General features: G+C 42.0%; 2 protein-coding genes across 2 annotated transcripts in view; both read right to left on the bottom strand.

Annotated features, from left to right (window-relative positions):
• LOC117482071 (B-cell receptor CD22-like) overlaps positions 1-21,434 on the bottom strand; it is a 1,109,798-nt gene that overhangs the window by 966,599 nt on the left and 121,765 nt on the right. The gene's annotated exons all lie outside the window — the stretch shown is intronic.
• The window catches only part of cacna1ab (calcium channel, voltage-dependent, P/Q type, alpha 1A subunit, b), a 192,730-nt gene that overhangs the window by 139,416 nt on the left and 31,880 nt on the right, over positions 1-21,434 (bottom strand). The window contains 2 exon segments of the mRNA XM_034130114.1: positions 14,517-14,695; positions 14,697-14,823. Coding sequence (XP_033986005.1) covers positions 14,517-14,695; positions 14,697-14,823 — 306 coding nt within the window.

The raw sequence follows: 21,434 nt of genomic DNA, 5'->3' as shown, positions 1-21,434 counted from the left end.
GACTATTTGCCGTTTTGGCTCAGTAAAGCTAGGTTGTGTGATGTCTGTGTTTGCTTCCCCTGACACGAGTTACGATCGCTCAGTGATGATACTAATACCTCTAGAATCTGTGGAATCTCAGCTTTAATCTGATGTCTTGTTTGTGCAGATCCGATAAGTAATAAAGTATTTCTACCGTGAGTTCTGTGCTAAGTGCGTTAGCATTTTTCCGCTCAGGGCTCATTTAGACGCTTCTTGTGAGACTTGTGTTTTGTTTCGGTAAAAATGGTTCGTATCGTCAGTTGGCTGAGTTTCTTCCCGTTAAGTGGGTATGACACATTAATAGGTTGTTAAATGTTAAGAAGCCCTGAGACACAATTTTGTGAAGAAAAAAAAAGCCTGCAGCCCCCGCCTGGGCTTAACAGGTTAAGTGTTATGGGAGGATTACTATTCTTGTGGTACTACTGCCTTATTAGGCCCATATTGAGCATATTAAGACCCAAACTCATGGACAACAACTTCCTTACTTACAATAAATAAGCACTCATTAGGGGGTTATTGAGGACAAACTCTGGCTTATTACTTGTAGAATATGGTCATGTAGAATAAGGCATTACTAAGTGTTTTATAATGACTAATAAAGAGCCAATATACTGCTAACATGCATGTTAATTAACAACTAGTTGATTGTGAATGTGTGTACCTTAATCTAAAGTGTTACTATTATTATCTATATATGTTACTTCCCTTTGTGACTTCAGAGTATGATTTCTTCCTCTTACTGTACCACGCGGAGCGATCTAAACTCTGTGATTGGTCGAGGACCGAGACAGATTTAATGACATCGATGTCTCGTCCTCTCCGGTTCAAACAGACGACCTCTGACCCCTGAGATCTGAGGCTGTGTTGACCTGCTGACCCCGGCTAATGTAGGAGTCTGCTGATGGACTCAGAAAAGAGAGCTTTTCTCACATCGTTTCTTTACGTAGAAAGTAGTGATCAAATGACTTTCAACACTTATCCACCGTCTGGATTTGTAGTGTTTTAATATTTCGTCTCAATGCTCAGAAACCGTTGTCTTTAGTGTGTTGGTTTTTCGAAATATTGTCAGACGTAGAGGAACATTATATCTGTTTAGGTGTACTACAAGTGATTATGCCAAAATGACACATCACATATAAGTCTGACAGACAATATAAGTGAGTTTTAAGAACAGAAAAGCTACCTTCCCCTATTATTATTCCATCTCAGTTTGGTCTTATCAAACATTATTAGATAAATGCACATATTCTTACAGCAATGATAAAGATGTTAAAAATGTATTTTTTTCAGTAATTTCTACCTCCTTAATTAGATTTGCTCTTCTCAAGAACTCAATTGTGATTTATTTTAGCTTGAGCCTAAATTCATTAAAGTGGACCTATCATGCAAAATGCACTTTTTGATGTCTTTTATACATAAAGATGTGTCCCCACAGCGTCAGAAAATAAAACCCTCTCTATTTTCCTCCGTACCCAAATCTCTAAAAACGGGGCTACAACGGAGCTGATCCAGATTAGCGTCCGATATGACGTAATATCTGAAATGTGGACCCATGGCCCAATCAGAAACGTTGCTATCAGAAACAATGCCCGACTGTTTTGGACGTAATATGGTCGGTGTTTACATTAGCATCGCTAACACTCAGAGCTAACCTGTACTGGAGAGCATGTGTGTGAAGAAGCAGGAAATAAAAAGGAACTCACCTTGTGGTATAACCGGCAAGAGAGAAAGCCTTTGAGCTCCATACTGTTTCAGAAATAATCCTTGATAATCCATGATATGGCGTTTCATCACGGCAGTATTTAGTTTAGACAGTAGCTGCCGGGTCCCTCATGAGCTCAGCCCCCTACTTTTTTTGTTTATCAATTTTTTTTGCCAGGTCCCGCATGAGCTTTCTACCCCAAATCAGCACTTTTGAAACAGGAAGTGTTTCTCAGTCTCAGTTAGGTCTTATTAAACATTATTAGATAAATGCACATATTCTTACATTCGGTGCCTTCAAAAAATGGTAAGCATATATATTTTTCTTATTCTGTCATTCTTACGATTTCTGCCTCCTTGATTTCATTTTCTCTTCTCAAAAATAACACGGTGATTTATTTTTACTTGAACCTAAATTAATTAAAACACAATACTCAAGTGGATAGCTCTTCACCATGGACTGTATGAGAGATATTAATGCTGTATTTTTGAGTAATAAATACAGCATTTTTAGGTTTATATCAAAGACTTTGTGCAGTGAGAGTGGCTAAACTATGACTTGTAAAAAAACTGTGAGTTATTTGATTTCCTCTACAAACCAGTCTTTAAATCAAGTGTTTTTTTAACTGGTAATGAACTGATAGACCTTTTCTGAGCTGATACATGACGGGACAAAGAGAAAGAGTCAGTATTTCAGTTTGAGCTGAGAAGCTGCTTTGTGTTGAGGCGGCAGAGGTCAGACGGACATTTGTTTGACTGCAGGTCAGCAGCTGGGGTCGGGGGGGGGGGGAGATGACTAACATCCTCCTCCTCTTCTTCTTCATCCCTTTTCTCTTTCAGCCTCCCTCCTACATCGGACCGCACTGATTGAGATACATTAGAGATCAATCAAAGCACACTAAGGTCACGTGTAGTAGAGAGATCTGAATCAAATAAGTTCAATCAGGGTAAATACAATATTCCCTATATGTGTTTATGGCTGGGTGGGAAATCTTCTGACAGCATATTAAATGACAAAACACCTTAATATCCAAAATATTCTCCTACTCAAGGTTAGCATCTCGGGACGACCCACCAATTAATCAATTAAGTATCTAGTAATGCCAAAGTCTTCACATTGCTTGTTATTGAAAGATATCAGATTTACATTACGATAAGGAGTTCTAGTCTGTTCTGTAACCTTGAGCTTAATTACAAACCATGGAGGTCAAGAAAATGCTAGTAAGATCACTTTTAGTTTTTTGTTTGCGATCAGCAATTATCTAAATTGGACATCGATTTTCTGTTGATTAACTAAACGTTTAATTAGCTAATTGTTCAAGCTCTTACATGCCTATTGGAGTGATCACATGAGTAATTAAAGTCTGTACGGACACATAATTCAATTTCAGGTTTTACAGATGTTATCCAAGAGAAACACCAACACTGCAGAGTTTAACTAAAAGCCCAAATCGGCCCTTTGTATTGGCCGAGCGACACGTTGGTGTAACGCCATCACACACCATAAAACTCACTCTTCTCTACCTAATTAAAGTGTCATGTCACTTATCTATCTGTCCCTCTTGCTCCGTCAGCGCTGCACTCTCCTGCTCTCAGTTATCCACTCATCCTCCTCCTCAGCATCGCTGCCTCCGGGGGCCGTGTGACGGACAGCTGACCCGAGGTCCCGCCCTCTCAAAGTGACAGGACCAATCACTGAGCCAAGTGGCACACTAACCGAGGGGATGTCAGGCTGACTGGACTCTCAGCCACTGGACGCTTAGATTAGGAAACCATTGCTTTTTCCTCGCACGTTCTCAAAATGTAAGGTTAATGAGAACTTTTAATTTCAGTATGACTTGAGGCTTTCTCATACCGAACGCAGTATCTTAAAGTAGTAGCTATTGGCATCTGTACTACTTTAATCCTACTACTATTACTAGTACTGGTTTTGTCGTTTCTTAAACAAAGCAGGCCTTTCCAACAACAAGTAAACCATCTGTTTTTGGCGGGATGCTGAGGCTGCAGGCAGACTGGACTCTGGACGGTTAGATTAGGAAACCATCACATTTTTTCTCGCACGTTTTCTAAATGTAAGGTTAATGAGAAGAAGAACTTTTAATGTCAGGACTTGTGCAGCGTGACTTAAGGCTTTCTCATACCGATAGCAGTATCATGAACACCTCCATGACTACGTGATTTGCACCAATACCATATTATTAATCTCTTTATTTATGCTACACAAGAGTACTCGAGCAAATAGTTCCCTACCTCGCTAGCTACAGCCATCATTAGCTTCAGAAAAATGTATGTTTGAAGAAGCTGATAGTATCTGTATGTCGTTATTCCAATACTATTGGTACCACTAGTACACATTGTCCCAAAACCGTTAGAAAAACATCAGTGTTTTCTTGCATCTTCTCAAAATTAAAGGTGAATGAGAAGAAGGGCATTTCTTGGTTTCAGTTATTGTGCAGTAAGGCTTTCAGATACTGATTAAAGTATTGTATATTTTGCTCCAAAACAGCTTACATTAGCATCGGCGAGTACCTGATATGCACCTTTCAGGTACAACGTTATGTTAAATGGACTGCGTTTACATAATACTTTTCCAGTCTTTGCAACCCCTCAAATACGGCTACAACTACCCAAAACATTTCCCTTAGGAGAAAAGTGCTGCAACTTCAGAAACAATGCACATATAAAAACTAAAATCTGCCAAAACACTTGCAAAGAAACTCGCAGAGCATTTACTAAAAGCGCCGCAAGAAGCTCAAAACACAACGGAGCCCAGGGGACACTAAAAAGTGACGCAATATTTTATGGGCTTATTTGAACAATTTGATCACATGATTCGTCAAATATTGTTGCAGATCTGCTGTAAGCTAGCTAGCTAACGTAGCTAACCTAGTCATTTCAGATATACTGACAAACACTGGCAGTTATGAGACAGGCTAACTCTGAGACAGAGACAGTTGTTAAAGCGCCATCAGAAACAGCGAACGTAGATATAGAAGCAGACACAGATAGATAGGTAAGGTTCACAGAATCAGTCCTGTCTCCAGATGTAACCACTCAAAGGGATTATGGGTAATGGAAAGAGAAGCTAATAGCACACACACACACACACACACACACACACACACACACACACACACACACACACACACACACACACACACACACACACACACACACACACCACACACACACACACACACCACACACACACACACACACACACACACACACACACACACACACACACACACACACACACACACACACACACACACACACACACAGGGGGGAGGAAACCAGCTCAGATCAAACACACCGAGCCTGTCACTACTCCTTCATCCCTCCCTCTTCCACTGCATATTCCTCTCTGGATATATATCTCTCTCTCTCTGCTCCGATCTGCTCTCCACACTGCAGTCGGAAGAGTAAAATGGAGGGGGAGGAAGAGGAGGAGGAGGAGGGAAGTGAGGAAGAGAAGAGGGTAAGAAGAGGAAGAGATATAGGAGGTAGGAAGATCTAGTGAGGAAAGGAAGGAGTATATATATATTTTTATATTTTCGCTCTGGACATCTTCCCTTCCTGTCCTTACACAACCCTTCCCACCCCTCAAACACCCACCCCTCAAACACACACCCCTCAATGTGAAACCTTGAATAATGTTCTATTGCAGCTCAATTACAATAATTACATTCATTAAGGTGATCATTTTCCTACACCACCATTCATTACTATGACAAAATAACTATTAGAAGCAGGGGGTGGGGGATGGGGGGGGGGGGGGGGGGGTCGTTTTCCTCCCTGCACCAAAGAAATGGTCTTCCTTATGCATCCAGTCAGCAGAATGAGCATGTGTAGGTTCAAATGCTCCGCTGCTGGGGTTAGCTCCACTTCGCTTTGTTACTAAACCTAAATCCGTGCTAATTCTGAAACTAGCGTAACTAAGGGTGTAACTAACCACACGTTCGTTTTCATCGTGGATTTTTTCTGCAGTTACGTATGAAAACGTAGGGTATGAAAATAGCTAAAAATGCCAAACTTGCCTTTTGCTATCGCTTGTTTTGACTCATCACTCCAAAACCAAAAGATTACGACAACTTATCCTCACAATGACCTTGCTCGAAACATGCTGTTAACGACTGATCGATCAAACTATACTATCAATGACATAGATTTGGTATTGTTTCGTTACAACACGCCACTACGAACAGAGACGAACGAGAGTAATCTGTAGAAATAACCACTTGAATTAACAATAACAGTCAGTCGAGCATCCGTTATCTTTGAACTGTGGAGAGCTTCGTAATGAGAGCTTTGTTCTTATTTGACTTTTGATGGAAACCTACGGCTGTGTGTCCGGAACGAAGGACCGTTTATAATCTACATGTAGGTACCTTGAGATTAAAATAGGTTTGTTTCAGACACATTTATTTAGTTATCTAGATATTTCAAAGTGACGGAGAGCTATCTTGTGTCAAACATTATTGTATCATTTGTTGTAAACTCGCTCAAAACACCAGTTACGTTACGTGTGAAATGTAAAATATTTTAATTTCTAAGAAATAGAAAAGGCAGCTAGCTGAGATTACCATTTTCATTTATATTAACAGTCAGTATTTCAATGTTTCCTTTATACATTGAATTTGTTATTCTCGTGGTCGCTGAGGATTAAGCAATACGTGACAAATATGTAATAAAAATGGTTAATTTGTGCATGTCTAACATTAACAATACAACGTTAATACTCTTATACACACTTTACCCTGCTCTGAACTCACTGTATGAAGAACATGGACAGTGCCATGACATTAAATACAAAACCTCTCCTAACATAAACCCATTTAGGGATTACAATAAAATAATAAATATTAAATATTCTTAATTCAAACCCTACAACTTTATCTTAAACCCCGTGTTGGTGTCAAACTACTTCCTGTGTGTGTTTGCATCTCCTCCCTCTGACTGTAGAAGTGGATGTCCTCTCAGTTTTGGAGCATGGAGCACATAAATAAACATTTTAGGACATGATGTACCTTTCACGAACACTCTGTCCGTTCCATCTTCCCTGTCTCTCTGCACTACCGAACACTCAAGGAATAAATAAAGGAAAGGTTTGTCCAGCCGGAAACTTTTATCTGTCCAACAAAATGGATCTGAGAAAGTGCTCGTTTACCCAAAACTGATAACTGACCACCTTCACAAACTGAACACAGAATCCAGTGGGAATATGAAATAAGCCATGCATTCCTACTGAGACTACAAATACAGAAAATCGGCGAAATCCAGAGACTAGTCCAAATCCAGTCTTTAACAACATAGCATGGACTAGTCCAATATCCAAATTGAAGGGGGGCACAAGTAGAGAAGATATCCCGGCCTACACATTTTATTCTACAGACTAAACTACATGTATTGTTTGCTACAGATCCTCTTAAAAATGACATAATTTAACATATTTTCAGTGATTGTGAGAATTATACTTTCAATATTGTGAATCAAATCGCAATTTCAGTCAAAATAATTGCATTTGCTATTTATTCCAAATCCTGACAAAGTCTGCTTGACACACGTTGATGTTTTCAAAATGGTGCAGGTGCACTGATAAAATGCCGAACCCAAAGATTCAGAAAATGCACAAACACTGAACTCCCCCCTGTCTTTTTGAAATGGTTGAGTCCCAAATGAGAGGACACCTGCTTCATTACGCCGGAGAGGAAACCATTTTAGTGAAAGCGGGGGTGTTGATTTAGAGAGGCTCAATCTCCCGTATGTGTGTTAAACCCCTCCCCGTGGTATTTAGATACCAATCCTGCCCTAAGGTTACTTTAGTGTGTGTGTGTGTGTGTGTGTGTGTGTGTGTGTGTGTGTGTGTGTGTGTGTGTGTGTGTGTGTGTGTGTGTGTGTGTGTGTGTGTGTGTGTATATGCATTTATGTGTCTATTCAAGTGTATGCACGCTTTGTGCGGAAAATGTACATGTGCTTTTGGCTGAATGGAGTATATATGTGTGTGTGTGTGTGTGTGTGTGTGTGTGTGTGTGTGTGTGTGTGTGTGTGTTTATTGACGCCTGCAATCTGTGTGTGTGTGTGCATCAATCTGTCCTATTCTCCCTCGCTCTCCATCAATAGCATACAAAAACGAAAGAAAACGCCACCACTGTGCTTTTCAGCAAAAAGCATCTCAGCACACACACACACAAACACACACACACACACACAAACACACACACACACACACACAAACACACACACACACACTGGCTAAAGGCCAATCAATAATTCACATAGTGCAGATTGAATGTAGATCAGTGACTCAACATGGGGGGGAAACACTATAGCTCTCTAATTCTCCTCCTTTCTGCACATTTCTGTCGCTCTTTATCTCCCCTCTTTCTGTCCTCGCTGATTCTATCTCTATCTACTTTTCCTCACCTCATTCCCACCGTCTTTCCCAACCTTTTGTTTCCCTTTCCCTTTCTCCACCTCTCTCCGTCTCTCTCCTCACCTCAGTATCTGTTCCTCGTCCTTCCTCCACTCTGCACTTATCTGGTTCCAGTTTGATTAAATCTGCGCGGCTCACAGATCTCTCCTCAATCTTTTTCTGTTCTGTCATTTCTAGCCAACGTGGACCGTCGTTTTCAGCACTTTAAATGACAAACATAGCCAGAGGCAAAGCATACCAGCTCTAGTAAACATTTATTCTGCTAGTAACTTGTCTAAAAAAGCCAACATGTAACGTGGCTTTGTATAGCTTTAGTTTGACAAGTACAAACACAACATCAAGTAGTATCTGGTGAAACAATCAGGGTAATAAGATAGCATTGCAAAGGGCACCTTCGACAAATAGCCAACGGGAACTACAGCAAACCTAAACTGTGAAAAATGCTAATTAATTTCCGGGTTACAGGATTAATTCCTCCATCACTAATTTTTTACGTCACTTTTGGTCATCTGTTTCAGATAACACGTTATTGTAATTGTCAATTGCTAAAACCCATCAACGTGGATTGATTGTTACACATTGTGTGTTTTGCCTCTCTTTTTTTAATATCATTTGACCTCTTCAGACACACACTTGAATATTATATGCCACACACACACACACACGGCGTTGAGGACAGCAGGGGCATCACATTTCACCACAGTGGGATCCAGACCCACACTGAGGGGATTGCCTGAGGATCACATGTCTGGAGAAGCGTTCTGTCAAAACAACCATTTCTGTGGAGCTGTCTGTCTGTCAGCGTGTAACGAGAGGGAGGCGACTATACATCCACATATGGATTGAGAATTGGATGTATGTATGTATGTATGTATGTATGTGTAAACCCCTCATATATGTATAACAACAAATTAATTGATTATGTTGTCACAGGTAAGTCCCCTAGTCATGAATATTAAAAGGTGTATTTGGTATACCTCACATGCACAGGTGCCCTTCAGTTGCATTTGCTCAAACTGTCACTTCATCCTGATAGTAGTACATTAAATAAGTGCTATTTATTAATGGCATGATTAGCATTTTTGCTTTGTTCATGAGCTGGTTTCATGACTAAGAATATTCACGCAAAGGCTCAAAAAACACGAAAAACTCACAAACAGATATTTATGTAATTGAAATGCTCATTTGTTTTTAATCACCCAAATGTTTCCGCATGGAAGTTCGGGAACACACCGGGATGAGAACAACTTCTAAAGTCGGGAAGTACAACCATCTAAGTGAAGCCTCCAGGAAGTGCGCCGGACGTAGTGGCCAAACGGTGGTACTACAACTACCATGTCAGTCTGTGTCGACCAAAATAGTTTTCCCCATTGAATGACATTAGGAAACGGACATCTGTCGATCATAAGATAATTTTTTAGGTAAATTAACCGAGCACGCGCACTTTTATCGCCCTTTTTAAAAATCATTAGGGTCTAAAAGTTCTATAAAAGCCATTTAATATGTATTATTATTATTATTTTATCTCTCCATTCAAGTAAGATTGGTCTTGACCCAGCGGATCGGAGGCGGGGCTTAGCAAAACCAGTTCTCTAGTCTGTATACATCCATGATCTAAGGAGCACTTGAATGCACCATCGGCCATGTTGGAGGCCTCTGCTCTCCCAGTGCCAATATCTTACATATTGTTGGGAAAATATTTGTAATAAATAGATGGAGTTTGTCTTTAAAGTGCCTAAAATGAAGTAGTGTTTGAGAAGTTCTCCTGTATCGTGTCCAGTTCTCTCTGTAGTGATATCATGGCATCAGCAGTATCACACATCGAGCCACAGAGAGAGAGGGAGATGCTCAGTGGAGCGTTAACGTCCCAACTGGTGCTTTCTCTGCCAACCACTGGGCTGTGTGTGTGTGCGTGTGCGTGTGCGTGTGCGTGTGCGTGTGTGTGTGTGTGTGTGTGTGTGTGTGTGTGTGTGTGTTGGGATGCAGTCGAGCCCCCTGAGGTAAGTGATCCTGCTGAACAGGTGTTACAGTATCACCTGCCCCCCATACACCCACCCACCCACAAACTCTAACACACACACACACACATATCAGAGCCTCTGTCAGCCGTGACTGATCTGAACGGATCTGCTTGCTTCACGCCAGACGGATGAAGCCAAGCCACCAGCTGATCCACCAGTGTGTGTGTGTGTGTCCATGCATCATGTATATGTTTGTTAACGCATGCATAACTGTCGAATCCAACATATCAACAGCCACATACATGTTTTTACCAGTCTATCTCCATTACGGTGGATTGATTAAACGTGTGGATGTTCTACCGTTAATGGTTTGATCTCAGCAGATACATCGTTAAATACTTGCAGCCAAAACTGATATTATTCAGATTTTGATAATTATGTATATATCTGTGATCAGTCTGTCTACCTCTCTCCATCACAGGCCAGCAGACAGAGTGTACAGAACGCAGCCTGGAAAGTGTGAAGCCCACCAAGGACAGATGGAGGGAGGACAGGTGTCTCTGCTGCCAGCATGCTCAGACTGAGCTCACATCTACATTCTGTGTGTTTAATGTGTGTGTATGTATACATTAGTGGCTATATCCTGCATGGTCGTCAATGTACAACTTTTGTTCAGGCCTTTTTGAATTCAGTTATGTATTTTCTGGATCTTGACTCTATTGCTCACACAAGAGACAGACTTTCCCCTGGTCCAAACTAAAATCTGCTTGTCTCATTTTTGGATATCACTAATGACAAATACATCTTGTGGACAGACTCTAGTTCTTCTGATATTAATGCAGGGATCAAATGTAAATGTGTTTGTATCATGTACTCGTCCACCTCCATCACAGGTTGGACTGTCCTTCTTCTAAATAAATATATACCTGTTCGTGTTGCACTTGCTTCTGCAATATGTATATATCTCTTAATATTCACACCACAGTAAAGGATAGAAAGGCGTGTCAATTAACTTTAGCTAATTTTCAAAGAAGTCTAACCTTTGTTTTAATATATATATATATGTGTGTATATGTGTCGATAAACAAGATGTTTGTAAATGTCTGGACAGGTTTAGTAACAAAGAAGTCAAAGTGGAAACCGTGTCGTCAGCAGGACACCACGTGCTGTACGAAAAGGGCCGAGTGACACGAGTTGAATTTGGAAAGTTTGTCTCAAATCTTCATGTGTGTAAAGTGAAAATGTGTAAGCGCAGGATAGAGATCCACAACTTAAAAATGTAATTTGTAAATTGAGAGAAATGCTTTGGATGTAGTTGTAAGTCACTTAAAGGTTTACACAGATTGTTTGCAGACCTGTTTTGTATTTGCAAAATATGTTTTTCCATCTTTTATTATTTTTTGGAAGATGTTTCCAGACTCCACATTTGCACACGGACTGTCGATCTGTCCACACAAATAATATTGAGACACATCTATCTTCATACATCTTGGAAATACTATGTCCCCGAGCAACATAATAAGCCTAAACAGCACAAAACATGATGGATTCAAACTGTTTTTCTGGCTAAACAAGCGGAAATGGATTTAAAGCCAGACCGCTTACTCCAATTTCTAAAGACTGACCTGTCCTGACAATAAAAGCCTGTTTCCACTGCAGGAAGAGCCACAGACCGCCCATATATGGTCAGAGAGCGAGAGAGAGAGAGAGAGAGAGAGAGAGAGAGAGAGAGAGAGAGAGAGAGAAGAGAGAGAGAGAGAGAGAGATAGCAGCAGAGACGAGAGAGAGAGTGAGATAGAGAATGGATGTAGTAGATAGATATACGCGATAGAGCGAGAGAGGGAGCGATCGAGCTGATCCGAGAGATCTATCTAGGCATAGAGATCGGACAGATAGACTAATTTCCTCTCCCTTCTGGTTGCATGGTGCTTAAGCCTTCATAATGCTGACATCAGCACTCAGTACCGACTACACACACACACAGACAAACACATATACACACACACACACACACACACAAACACACACACAGGTCAATAGCAAAGTGATGTATTCAGAATGCATCTTAATCAGCATCACTGTGATTGTGATTGCTGGTGTCATGACAACCGCCATCATCCACAACATGGTGTTTTCTCTCCGTCAGGTGAGCCTGAGGCCAGCAACGAATTCACATCATGTATTATGTCATGTAGCAAACAACACACACGGAAACACACACACACACACACACGGAAACACAAACACACACACACACGGAAACACACACACACACACACGGAAACACAAACACACACACACACGGAAACACACACACTTTTTTTTGTCCAGCACTTCTGAAAAACTCAGAAATAGTCAGAAATATATAATGTCACCTTAATCTCTGACAATTTGGGAAAAGCTTTTAAAAAAATTACATTTCTTAATATAAGGAAGACCAATCTGCCGTGGTCGGAGAAGTCACTAAAAGTCTAAATATACTCTGTTAAAAGTAAAAAATATAAATATACTCACAGTATGAACAGTAAGAGCATACTATATACAAAGTACTTGGATCAAAATATACTTTAACGACTACCTCAAATGGAGATTAGTCTATGTCAGAATAATCTATATTTGACACTGGACTATAATTAATGAAGCATCAGAGTCACTTTAATGTTGCAGCTTGTAAAGATGGCGCTAATCTGCATTGCTTTATATAATTAATAATTAAAACACGACTTATGAGATCACAAATTATTACTTTATTTACTTTAAATGTAGTGTAATTGGCAACTAGTGGAGTAGAGGTATACAGTTAGATCAAATGGAAATATTTTAGTAAATACTATGTTGAAAAATTGTAAAAAAACGACATGTGCCCTCCAATGGAGCAACAAATAGATCTGAGCCACCAGACTTTGGGACATGCTTGTACTGATACATGTGCAGATATTTATACTTTATAGATCTGTGCTTTCTGTATAATTGTTAGTATGTAATGTTTGTTGATTGTTATGTGCCTCGGGCCTACAGACGGAACTGAGCTAAAAGCAAATATATGTCATGAATCATCTTCTTGAGAATAATGTGTTTAAACACGGTGACCTGACCCCGTTTATAACCTGACACCAACCTGTATTTGACAGATGCTCATCTCATTCCCATGTTCTCAAACACGTGTACCACATGCACCGTCTCACAAGAGGCATTGAATAAGAGTGTCAGCTAAATCATATGTAATGAAATACAATCGAATGCGGAGTAAAAAGTACATTTTCCTCCGAAATATATTGGGATAGAAATATAACATGGAAATATTCGGGTAAAGTGCAAGGGCCTCCAACATGTACTTGAGTACTTAGTTACATTCAACCACCATTTTTTTTACATTTAGCCTCTATAAGGAAGTCGATGAAACATGTTTTTGCAAACACATCATGTATCATCTCCCAACATTGCAAAACACAACACTGCACGAAGAGCTGAGACACACCACACAATGCCATGAAATGAAAAATAAAAATCACCAAACACAAACACACTTCTCCACTATAGGCCACACCTCACACACACTCACACACACACAGACACAGACACACACACACAGGCACACACACACGGTTGTCTTCGCTATTATATTCATTAACTATGTGCTATAGGGGCAGAAACCTGAGTTTCCAGCATACACCGTTTTTTTAAACACTTCATGTAACATCTCACACTGTTTATACAAGTCGCCTCGAATAAACGTGTCAGCTACTGTAAATGGCATTTAACGTAATTAATCTGGATTAATACTAATAATTAAGTAACTTTGATCAAATACATGTGAAGAAGAAACTACATTTCCCTCTGAAATTCAGTGGGAATAGAAGAAGCATAGAAAAGTGAACAAGCCTCAAAAATGTACTTGAGTACTCACACACTTACATTCAACCACCAATTACTTTTTTGCAAACACATCATGTCACATCTCACAACATTGCAAAACACAACACTGCAGAAAATAAAAATACATTACATAAAATGCAAACACACCACAACAAACACAACTTCCACCCTGCACTAGGCCACACCTCACACACACTCTCTCACACACACACACACACACACACACCACACACACACACACACACACACACACACACACACACCACACACACACACACCACACACACACACACACAACACACACACACACACACACACACACACACACACACACACACACACACACACACACACACACACACACACACACACACACACACACACACACACACACACACACACACACACACACACACACACACACACACACACACACACACACACACACACACACACACACACACACACACACACACACACAGGTACCTTGTCTCGTGAGTGTTTCTCTTATGAAAGGATATGGCCATTCGGTGATCTTTTTGGCGTACTTCCTGATCAGGTTGTCTTCGCTGAAGAGGAAGAGGGAGCGGTTGACCGTAAGGCAGCTCTGCCGGACGGGGATCGGGTTGTACAGAGCCATGGTCCGGGCTCTCTGGGCCATCGACTGCTTGTACACCCGCTGCCCTGCGGGGGGGCCCCCCCTGCCTGCTTCCACCGCGACCGGGCCCCCCTTGTCCGCCGGCACCCCCGCCACCGCCACCACCACCTCCTCCTCCTCCTCCTCCTCCTCCATACCTGTTGGGAAGCTCGTCTCCAAAACGCGCCATTCTGCAGACACCAAACGCCAGAGGTTAGGAAGGAGCCGGGGGGGAACCTCAGAGTGACACCTCCACATGCCACCACCCCATCATCTCCAAACACACATGCAGAATGGAGTCCTGATAGCTCTGTTTCCTTCTCCTCTTATCTATAGCTATCTGTTCTGAGTCTCCTTCCCCAAGATCTTCAGCGCCGAGAAGATACCTCCATTTGTGAGTGGAGAGGAAAGGGGGGGGGGGTGGGAGAGAGGATGGTGGGGGGGTGAGAAAGAGAGAGGGAAAGGTGTCTCTATCGTGTGTTTGGAATATGAATGTGTGTTTATGTAATTTCTGAGGAGGCAGAAAAATAAACACGATGGTTTTTTTGGGGGGGCAAAAATGTTCTTGTCTTGTCAGCGTTTCCTCTCCGTCGAAAATGTTATATTTTTCTGTCGGGAAAAACCTCTCTCCAAGATATTTGGTTGCATCTCAACAGGAAAACACCTTTAAATCATGCGATAAGGAAGCATAGCTTTCAGTAAATATTGCTCTCATCCCCACTGCCCCCCTACAGCTGGAGACTGCGTCTTTTTCCCTCTCAACCAGCCTAGTGCATCTTGACAGGATCTGCAGTTTTCTCCTCCCCAGGTCCCCCTTTTTTTTCCTGCGAGATAAAAATAGAAATAGATAAGAGTAAAATCTTTAATAATTCATTTGTTCGTGTGCCGTATATCCGCACTGTTAGCTGGGGCAGATCTCCCCTCTCACTGCCACGCCGCGCGGGTTACACGCCAACAGAGGGGGGCTTCCCCAAAATCCGAGCCTGGTGACATTTGTTGATATTTGGTGATGGACGGTGCGGCATCCCCCCCTTCCTCCTCCACCTTCCTCTTCCTCTTCCTCTTCCTCTCCCTCCTCCTCCTCACCAAGGCGTCGGTCACTGATTTTGGGCGTGATTGCGCGCACTTGGAGACGAAAATACACCTTCAACTTACCAATTTATGTATCTCTTGCTAACTTTCCCTCCCCCCAAAAAAAAGAAATGTTGATGAAATAAAAAAATTATCTATAATCCAAGGTTGGGAGAAGAAGATGAAGAAGAAGAATCCCGCACGAGTAGGATCCGGAGGAGCAGCAAAAGACCACTGGGGGAGGCAGCACCATCATCACCACCATCAATTCTGGCACGCGAAATAAAACGGCAGCGGTGTGTTGGAGCTCGCATCTTCTCCGCCTGCGGGAAACCGTGCACCTTCCCCGCCCAAAAGCATCAGCAGCATCGCCCCCGAAGAACCAGAGAGAGGCTTCAGCAAGTCCAGCTTCTCCTGCTCTCTCTAAAGCTCTAAAGCTCTCTGTTTTTCTTCCCTCGACCCCCCAGGGGGACGTGAACCAACACGCAGTGGGTCCGGAGGCTGTGTATTCCCAGACTGGGAAACGAAAGAAAAACCCGACGATAGGAGAGCTTTTTTTTTTTCTCCTCTCTCCGGGCTCTCTTGCGTTCAGTCAGCCGTCGGGGGTGAGCCGCGCGCGCTGAGCATCTGATCAGTCTGACGGGAACCGAGCGACGCGCGCACATCCGTGGCCAAGCCTTGCAGCGCGCGACGCACGGCGCCTCGCGGGTGCCTCCCCCTCTCCAACCCACTCCCCAAAGCGCACCGCGGAGATGTTTGAGTTGGATAGGTGAGGAGCGGCGGGGAGAATCAGTGACTCTTCGTCTTAAAACTCGACCAACCTTTGATTATAGATGGACTTTCATTTTCTTTGGCTTCATCCACTCACTCCACATTTGTTTTCGCGGGGAAATGAGCCAGATGTAGTCCTCTGTTCTCTCTACTGCTTTAACTGGTCGCTTTCTTTCTATATGTGTGTGTGTACTGTATTGTGAGCCTCTGTGTTTCTTATGATTACTTTTTATTTATTTTATATCAAAATCCTTTTTAAATGTTGACATTGCAACAGCTTGGCTAACTTAATTGCATTATGTGAACTGTCCCTGTTTAATAAACCAATAAATAAAATGGTTTTGATAATAATAAATACAAAATAACAAAGAAAATAAAGCACAATCACGCCTATAATCAGTGACTGAATTCTTGGTCTGAGGAAGCGGATGAGGTGCACCACCAACCATTAAAAACCATCACCAAATACCCCCTCTGTTGGCTGGCGAAGGTGCTAACATGCTTCCTTAGACACAACACTTCCAATCTGATGAAAAAGCCGAAAGACATTGACCTGAGTTCCTTATTGTCCGGTTATCCGGCCTGATACGCTTTGATGTCCTCACCCATCAGAAGGCCTGCATGGACCTGGTCTCCACTGATGTTTGATGTGAGCTGGACTCAGCTGATGGGCTTAGTGAGAGGAGACGCTGATAGGACTATAACGTTGGCCAAGAGTCAGAAGCACCAACAGCACTCTCCTATTAACCCGTCACTAAACGAGCAAGGGCAGCAGAAGGCTTGCCATGAGGGGAGGGGGGGACGGGTCGTAGAGAGGACACTGCAAATCAAAATGTTTAAACTAACATGTATATCGTGTGTGATTGGTGTCGTGTCCTAGTGTTAAATGTTGTCATGCGAGTTCGATGTGTTTGACCTTTTGTTTGTCTTTGTAAAGCGCCTTTGAGATTATCATTTTAAAACTGCACATCTATTTCACTTGGAAATCCAGTTTGAGTGTACATACTTACACTCATATGTGTAGTAACTTGAGTAGAGTAACTTGTCATGTTCTTGTACTTATTGAGTTAGTTTTTAAAATAGTTATTAGATATACAAATATACATCTTCTTACTGTGTTGATGTTAGCACCATTATACACCAAAGCACGTTCCTTGTATGTTTACTCGACAATAAACATGCTTCTGATTCTAAAATGTGGATTACATGATGGTGAAGAAAGTATTTGACCACCTTTTGGATGTTAGCGGATCTTCTCAGCAAAACAAGAGCTGTGTTATTTCAGGACATTTTGGAGAGTGTTCATGTATGATTCTTTTCAGATCAATAGTTCCATTTCCCCTCCTTGTATCTCCTGTCTGACGGGACAGGCTGTTACAGTATGTAACCGGGTCTGAAGCCACATTTAACAACAGAATCTGCTGAAATGAGATTCCTTTGGTGAAATTCATAAAAAGTGCCGTTTTATTCGGCTTGATTTTGAGCTTTTTGTAGATTTTTCTCCATAAAAAAAAGATGTTGCCAATAAAGTAAGTTGGACCACGGTTGCCTCCGTGCAGCCAGGAGGAGAGTTTGGGGAGTTTGAGGACGTACTGTTATTTTGAGGACGATTTGAAAGCGTTTTTTTTATCTCCCTTCATTCCTCCCTTCTCCTCCAAGCCGTCTGTCAGTCTGGCGCTGGCATCTGAGTCCTCTTTGATGCGGTTCAGCAAGCTGTGTGCATGGGCTAAACCCGGCAAGCTGTCACCTCTCCAGAGCCGCCAAATGAAGGTGGAAATATGGAGAGGAGAGCAACATAAAAACACACTAGACAGAGAATCCCTTTCAAATGGGCTCTTTGAGGTATTCTTAACCGTTACATAATGAAAATAGGAACCAAAAATGAGTTAAAAACAGAGATGGCAAAAGTACACACATCCTTTACTCAAGTAGAAGTACAGATACTCGTGTTTAAAAATACTCTGGTGAAAGTAGAAGTACTGACTAAACTTCTTTACTCAAGTAAAAGTAAAGAGGGCTTTGAAATGTACTTCAGTAAAAAGTACCCATAACTAGCAGCTGTTTTAAAGAGTACCTGACCTCCCTTTATATTAATAGAACAATAATGTCATTGTTAGCTAATGAATGTTTCCATGCTGAACAACGGCAACATGACAACGTTTTCATTGGTCCCTCTTCTTTAGAGAAGACCAGGAAGTGATGGATACACGGATCGTGTTCAAATCAATAGGCACGCAATGACTCTAAATAATAATGATCACGCCACCAAACACACATTCAAACTAAAGGAACCAGCCTGTTTGGAAAATGTGAGAAGTAGAAAGTACAGGTATTTGGGTTCAACATGTAAGAAGTAGAAAGTACAGGTATTTGAGTTCAAAATGTAAGAAGTAGAAAGTACAGGTATTTGGGTTCAACATGTAAGAAGTAGAAAGTACAGGTATTTGTGTTCAACATGTAAGAAGTAGAAAGTACAGGTATTTGTGTTCAAAATGTAAGAAGTAGAAAGTACAGGTATTTGTGTTCAATATGTAAGAAGTAGAAAGTACAGGTATTTGTGTTCAACATGTAAGAAGTCAAAGTAAAAAGTGGTCATAAAAATAAGTCGTGGAGTAAAGTACTGATACCAGAAAAATGTACTTACGTACAGTAACGAAGTATTTGTACTCCACTACTTCCCACCTCTGTATGTCTGCTTTAAAGGTCCCATGTCATGGCCATTTCTACTGATCATAATTCCATTGTTGAGGTCTACTAGAATATATTTATATTGTGCAATGTTCCAAACTCACATTGGTTCCTCATACAGCATCTCTGTAAAGTATGTGTATTCACTCTCTGTCCTAAATGGCTTGTTGGAGCTCCTCCCCCCCCCCCCCCTATGAGCCCAGTGGCCGTCTGCGAGACAGCGAGACACAGCGAAACCCAGCCCGAAACACACACACACCCGCAGCCTGGCTGGGAGTTTGTGTGTGTGCCCAGGCTGAGTTCCACGGTGTCTCGCTGTCTCGCCGACCCCACACCAGTGAGCCAGCTCACAGTGTCCCGCTTCTCACAGCAGCGAGCCTCGCAACGTCCCGCTGAGTGTGTGTGTGTGTGAGGAAGTCCGCGGATTGGTCCAAACGTAACGGCTCCGCGGACGAGCCGTTACGTTTGCCCGTTACGTTACATCACTATACCCAAGAAGTAAACAATGGAAAAAGAGAAATCTCCAACGAGGCGTTCTGGGGCAGCATAGACAGGTCTTCTCTGTGTTAGAGTTTTACTCGCTACAGGGTGTACTTTGAGGGTTTGTGACTCTGCAGACCGTTTACATGCAGAAAAACCTTCATAACACACAAGGGGACGGGTAATAACCGGAAAAGCATGACATGGGACCTTTAAGTACAGTAAGAAAGTATTTGTACTGCACTACTTCCCACCTCTGGTTAAAACAGCAACTTTAGTCACTTTGTCGCTGTCCATGGTGCTGAAACAGATACTGACATGTTTCCAAGGTCTTATGGCGCTTTCCAAAGTGCTGAAACCAGAGTAGAAAAGCTCCACCTGGCTTTGGGAAAGATTGCCCTCATTGTGCATCGGGGTGGGTTAGCTACTGTACCTCCATCTGCTACATACTGACAAGTGTTTGTGATTTCTGCTCTCTGTTTGTCTCTCTCTCTTTGGCAGGTATTGAGAGGTCTGAGTGTGTTCTGTGGAAGACTGAAAGCGGGACATATGGTGGCTTTGGGAAGGGTCTGAAGGCAAACTGAGGCAAACTGTGTAGAAGTGGAAGAAAAAGTCTCGCAAAACTTCATTAAAGGGGATAACCTGACGCTGTGCAACATGCATTTTGACAATATTATGGCTTCTATTACATACACTTGAAGATGTTTACATTTTAGATATCTTATCTTATCTGAGCACATGACTAAGTCAAAGTCAACTTTATTGTCAATCTTCCAGTTTGTGTGTACAGACAGAGAGATTAAAATACCGTTTCCCACAATCCCGAATACAAAAATACCGATATGAATACAAATATGTATATCCTATATATACACAATCAACACACACATCTATAGATATGCACACAATAAGATAACAACACAACAATCAATATATACAAAATAACAGTCACTTCAATATCTCTGTGACTGTTATTTTGTACATATATCCATCTTATCTTATGTGTCCTTTTTGTGTTGATCTGAAATGTAACCCGACACATTTCCCACTGACGGAGATGAGTATTCTTTGCAGTATGAGTGACGTATCAGTAATAAAGCTCCTCAGGTCACTCGGTGTGTGTCACAGAGATATTATTTACAGAGCGGCTCCTTAACGTCACGGCGTGTTTGCATCACTGCATCTATCTGCTCGTCATCTGACTCCCGGAGACCAGCGGCTGCTAACGGGCGCTCACTGACAGCCAAGAGAGGCAGTGAGTGTCGGGAGGAGGTGGGTGGAGGTGGAGGAGAAGAAGTGGTGGTGGAGAGATGGAGGTGGTGGTGGTGGTGGAGAAGAAGCCTGGCTGTGATTTGCACGATCACAGGAGAACACGCTGCCTCCACCTCCATCGCTTCTTAATGATGAAGGAAGCATGGAGACGTTTCGCTCTCTCTCCATCTTTTTTTATGCACTCAGGGATCCCTCTGCTATCGCTGGTGCATGCCGGTGCAGAGAGAGTGTGTGTGTGTGTGTGTGTGTGTGTGTGTGTGTGAGTGTGTGTCGGGGGAGTCGTGCTGAGGCCCTGATGCGCAGCATTGTCATTCAGGCAGCGTTTCACACAGGCAACCCCCGCAGGAGGCCCCGCCCCCCCGCCCCCCCCCCTCTGATCTCACCCAGCAGGATGAAGATACATAGAGAGAGAGAGAGAGAGCTCATTTATATCTAACAATATTACATGTTAAATGTTTTATTATTATTCAGATTATTCATTTATATAATGTTAAAATCAAAATCAAAAGAAGAATTCAAT

This window comes from Trematomus bernacchii, unplaced genomic scaffold (assembly GCF_902827165.1).
Source record: "Trematomus bernacchii unplaced genomic scaffold, fTreBer1.1, whole genome shotgun sequence".
NCBI classification, from domain to species: domain Eukaryota; kingdom Metazoa; phylum Chordata; class Actinopteri; order Perciformes; family Nototheniidae; genus Trematomus; species Trematomus bernacchii.
This window is presented reverse-complemented; position numbering and strand designations above follow the sequence as displayed.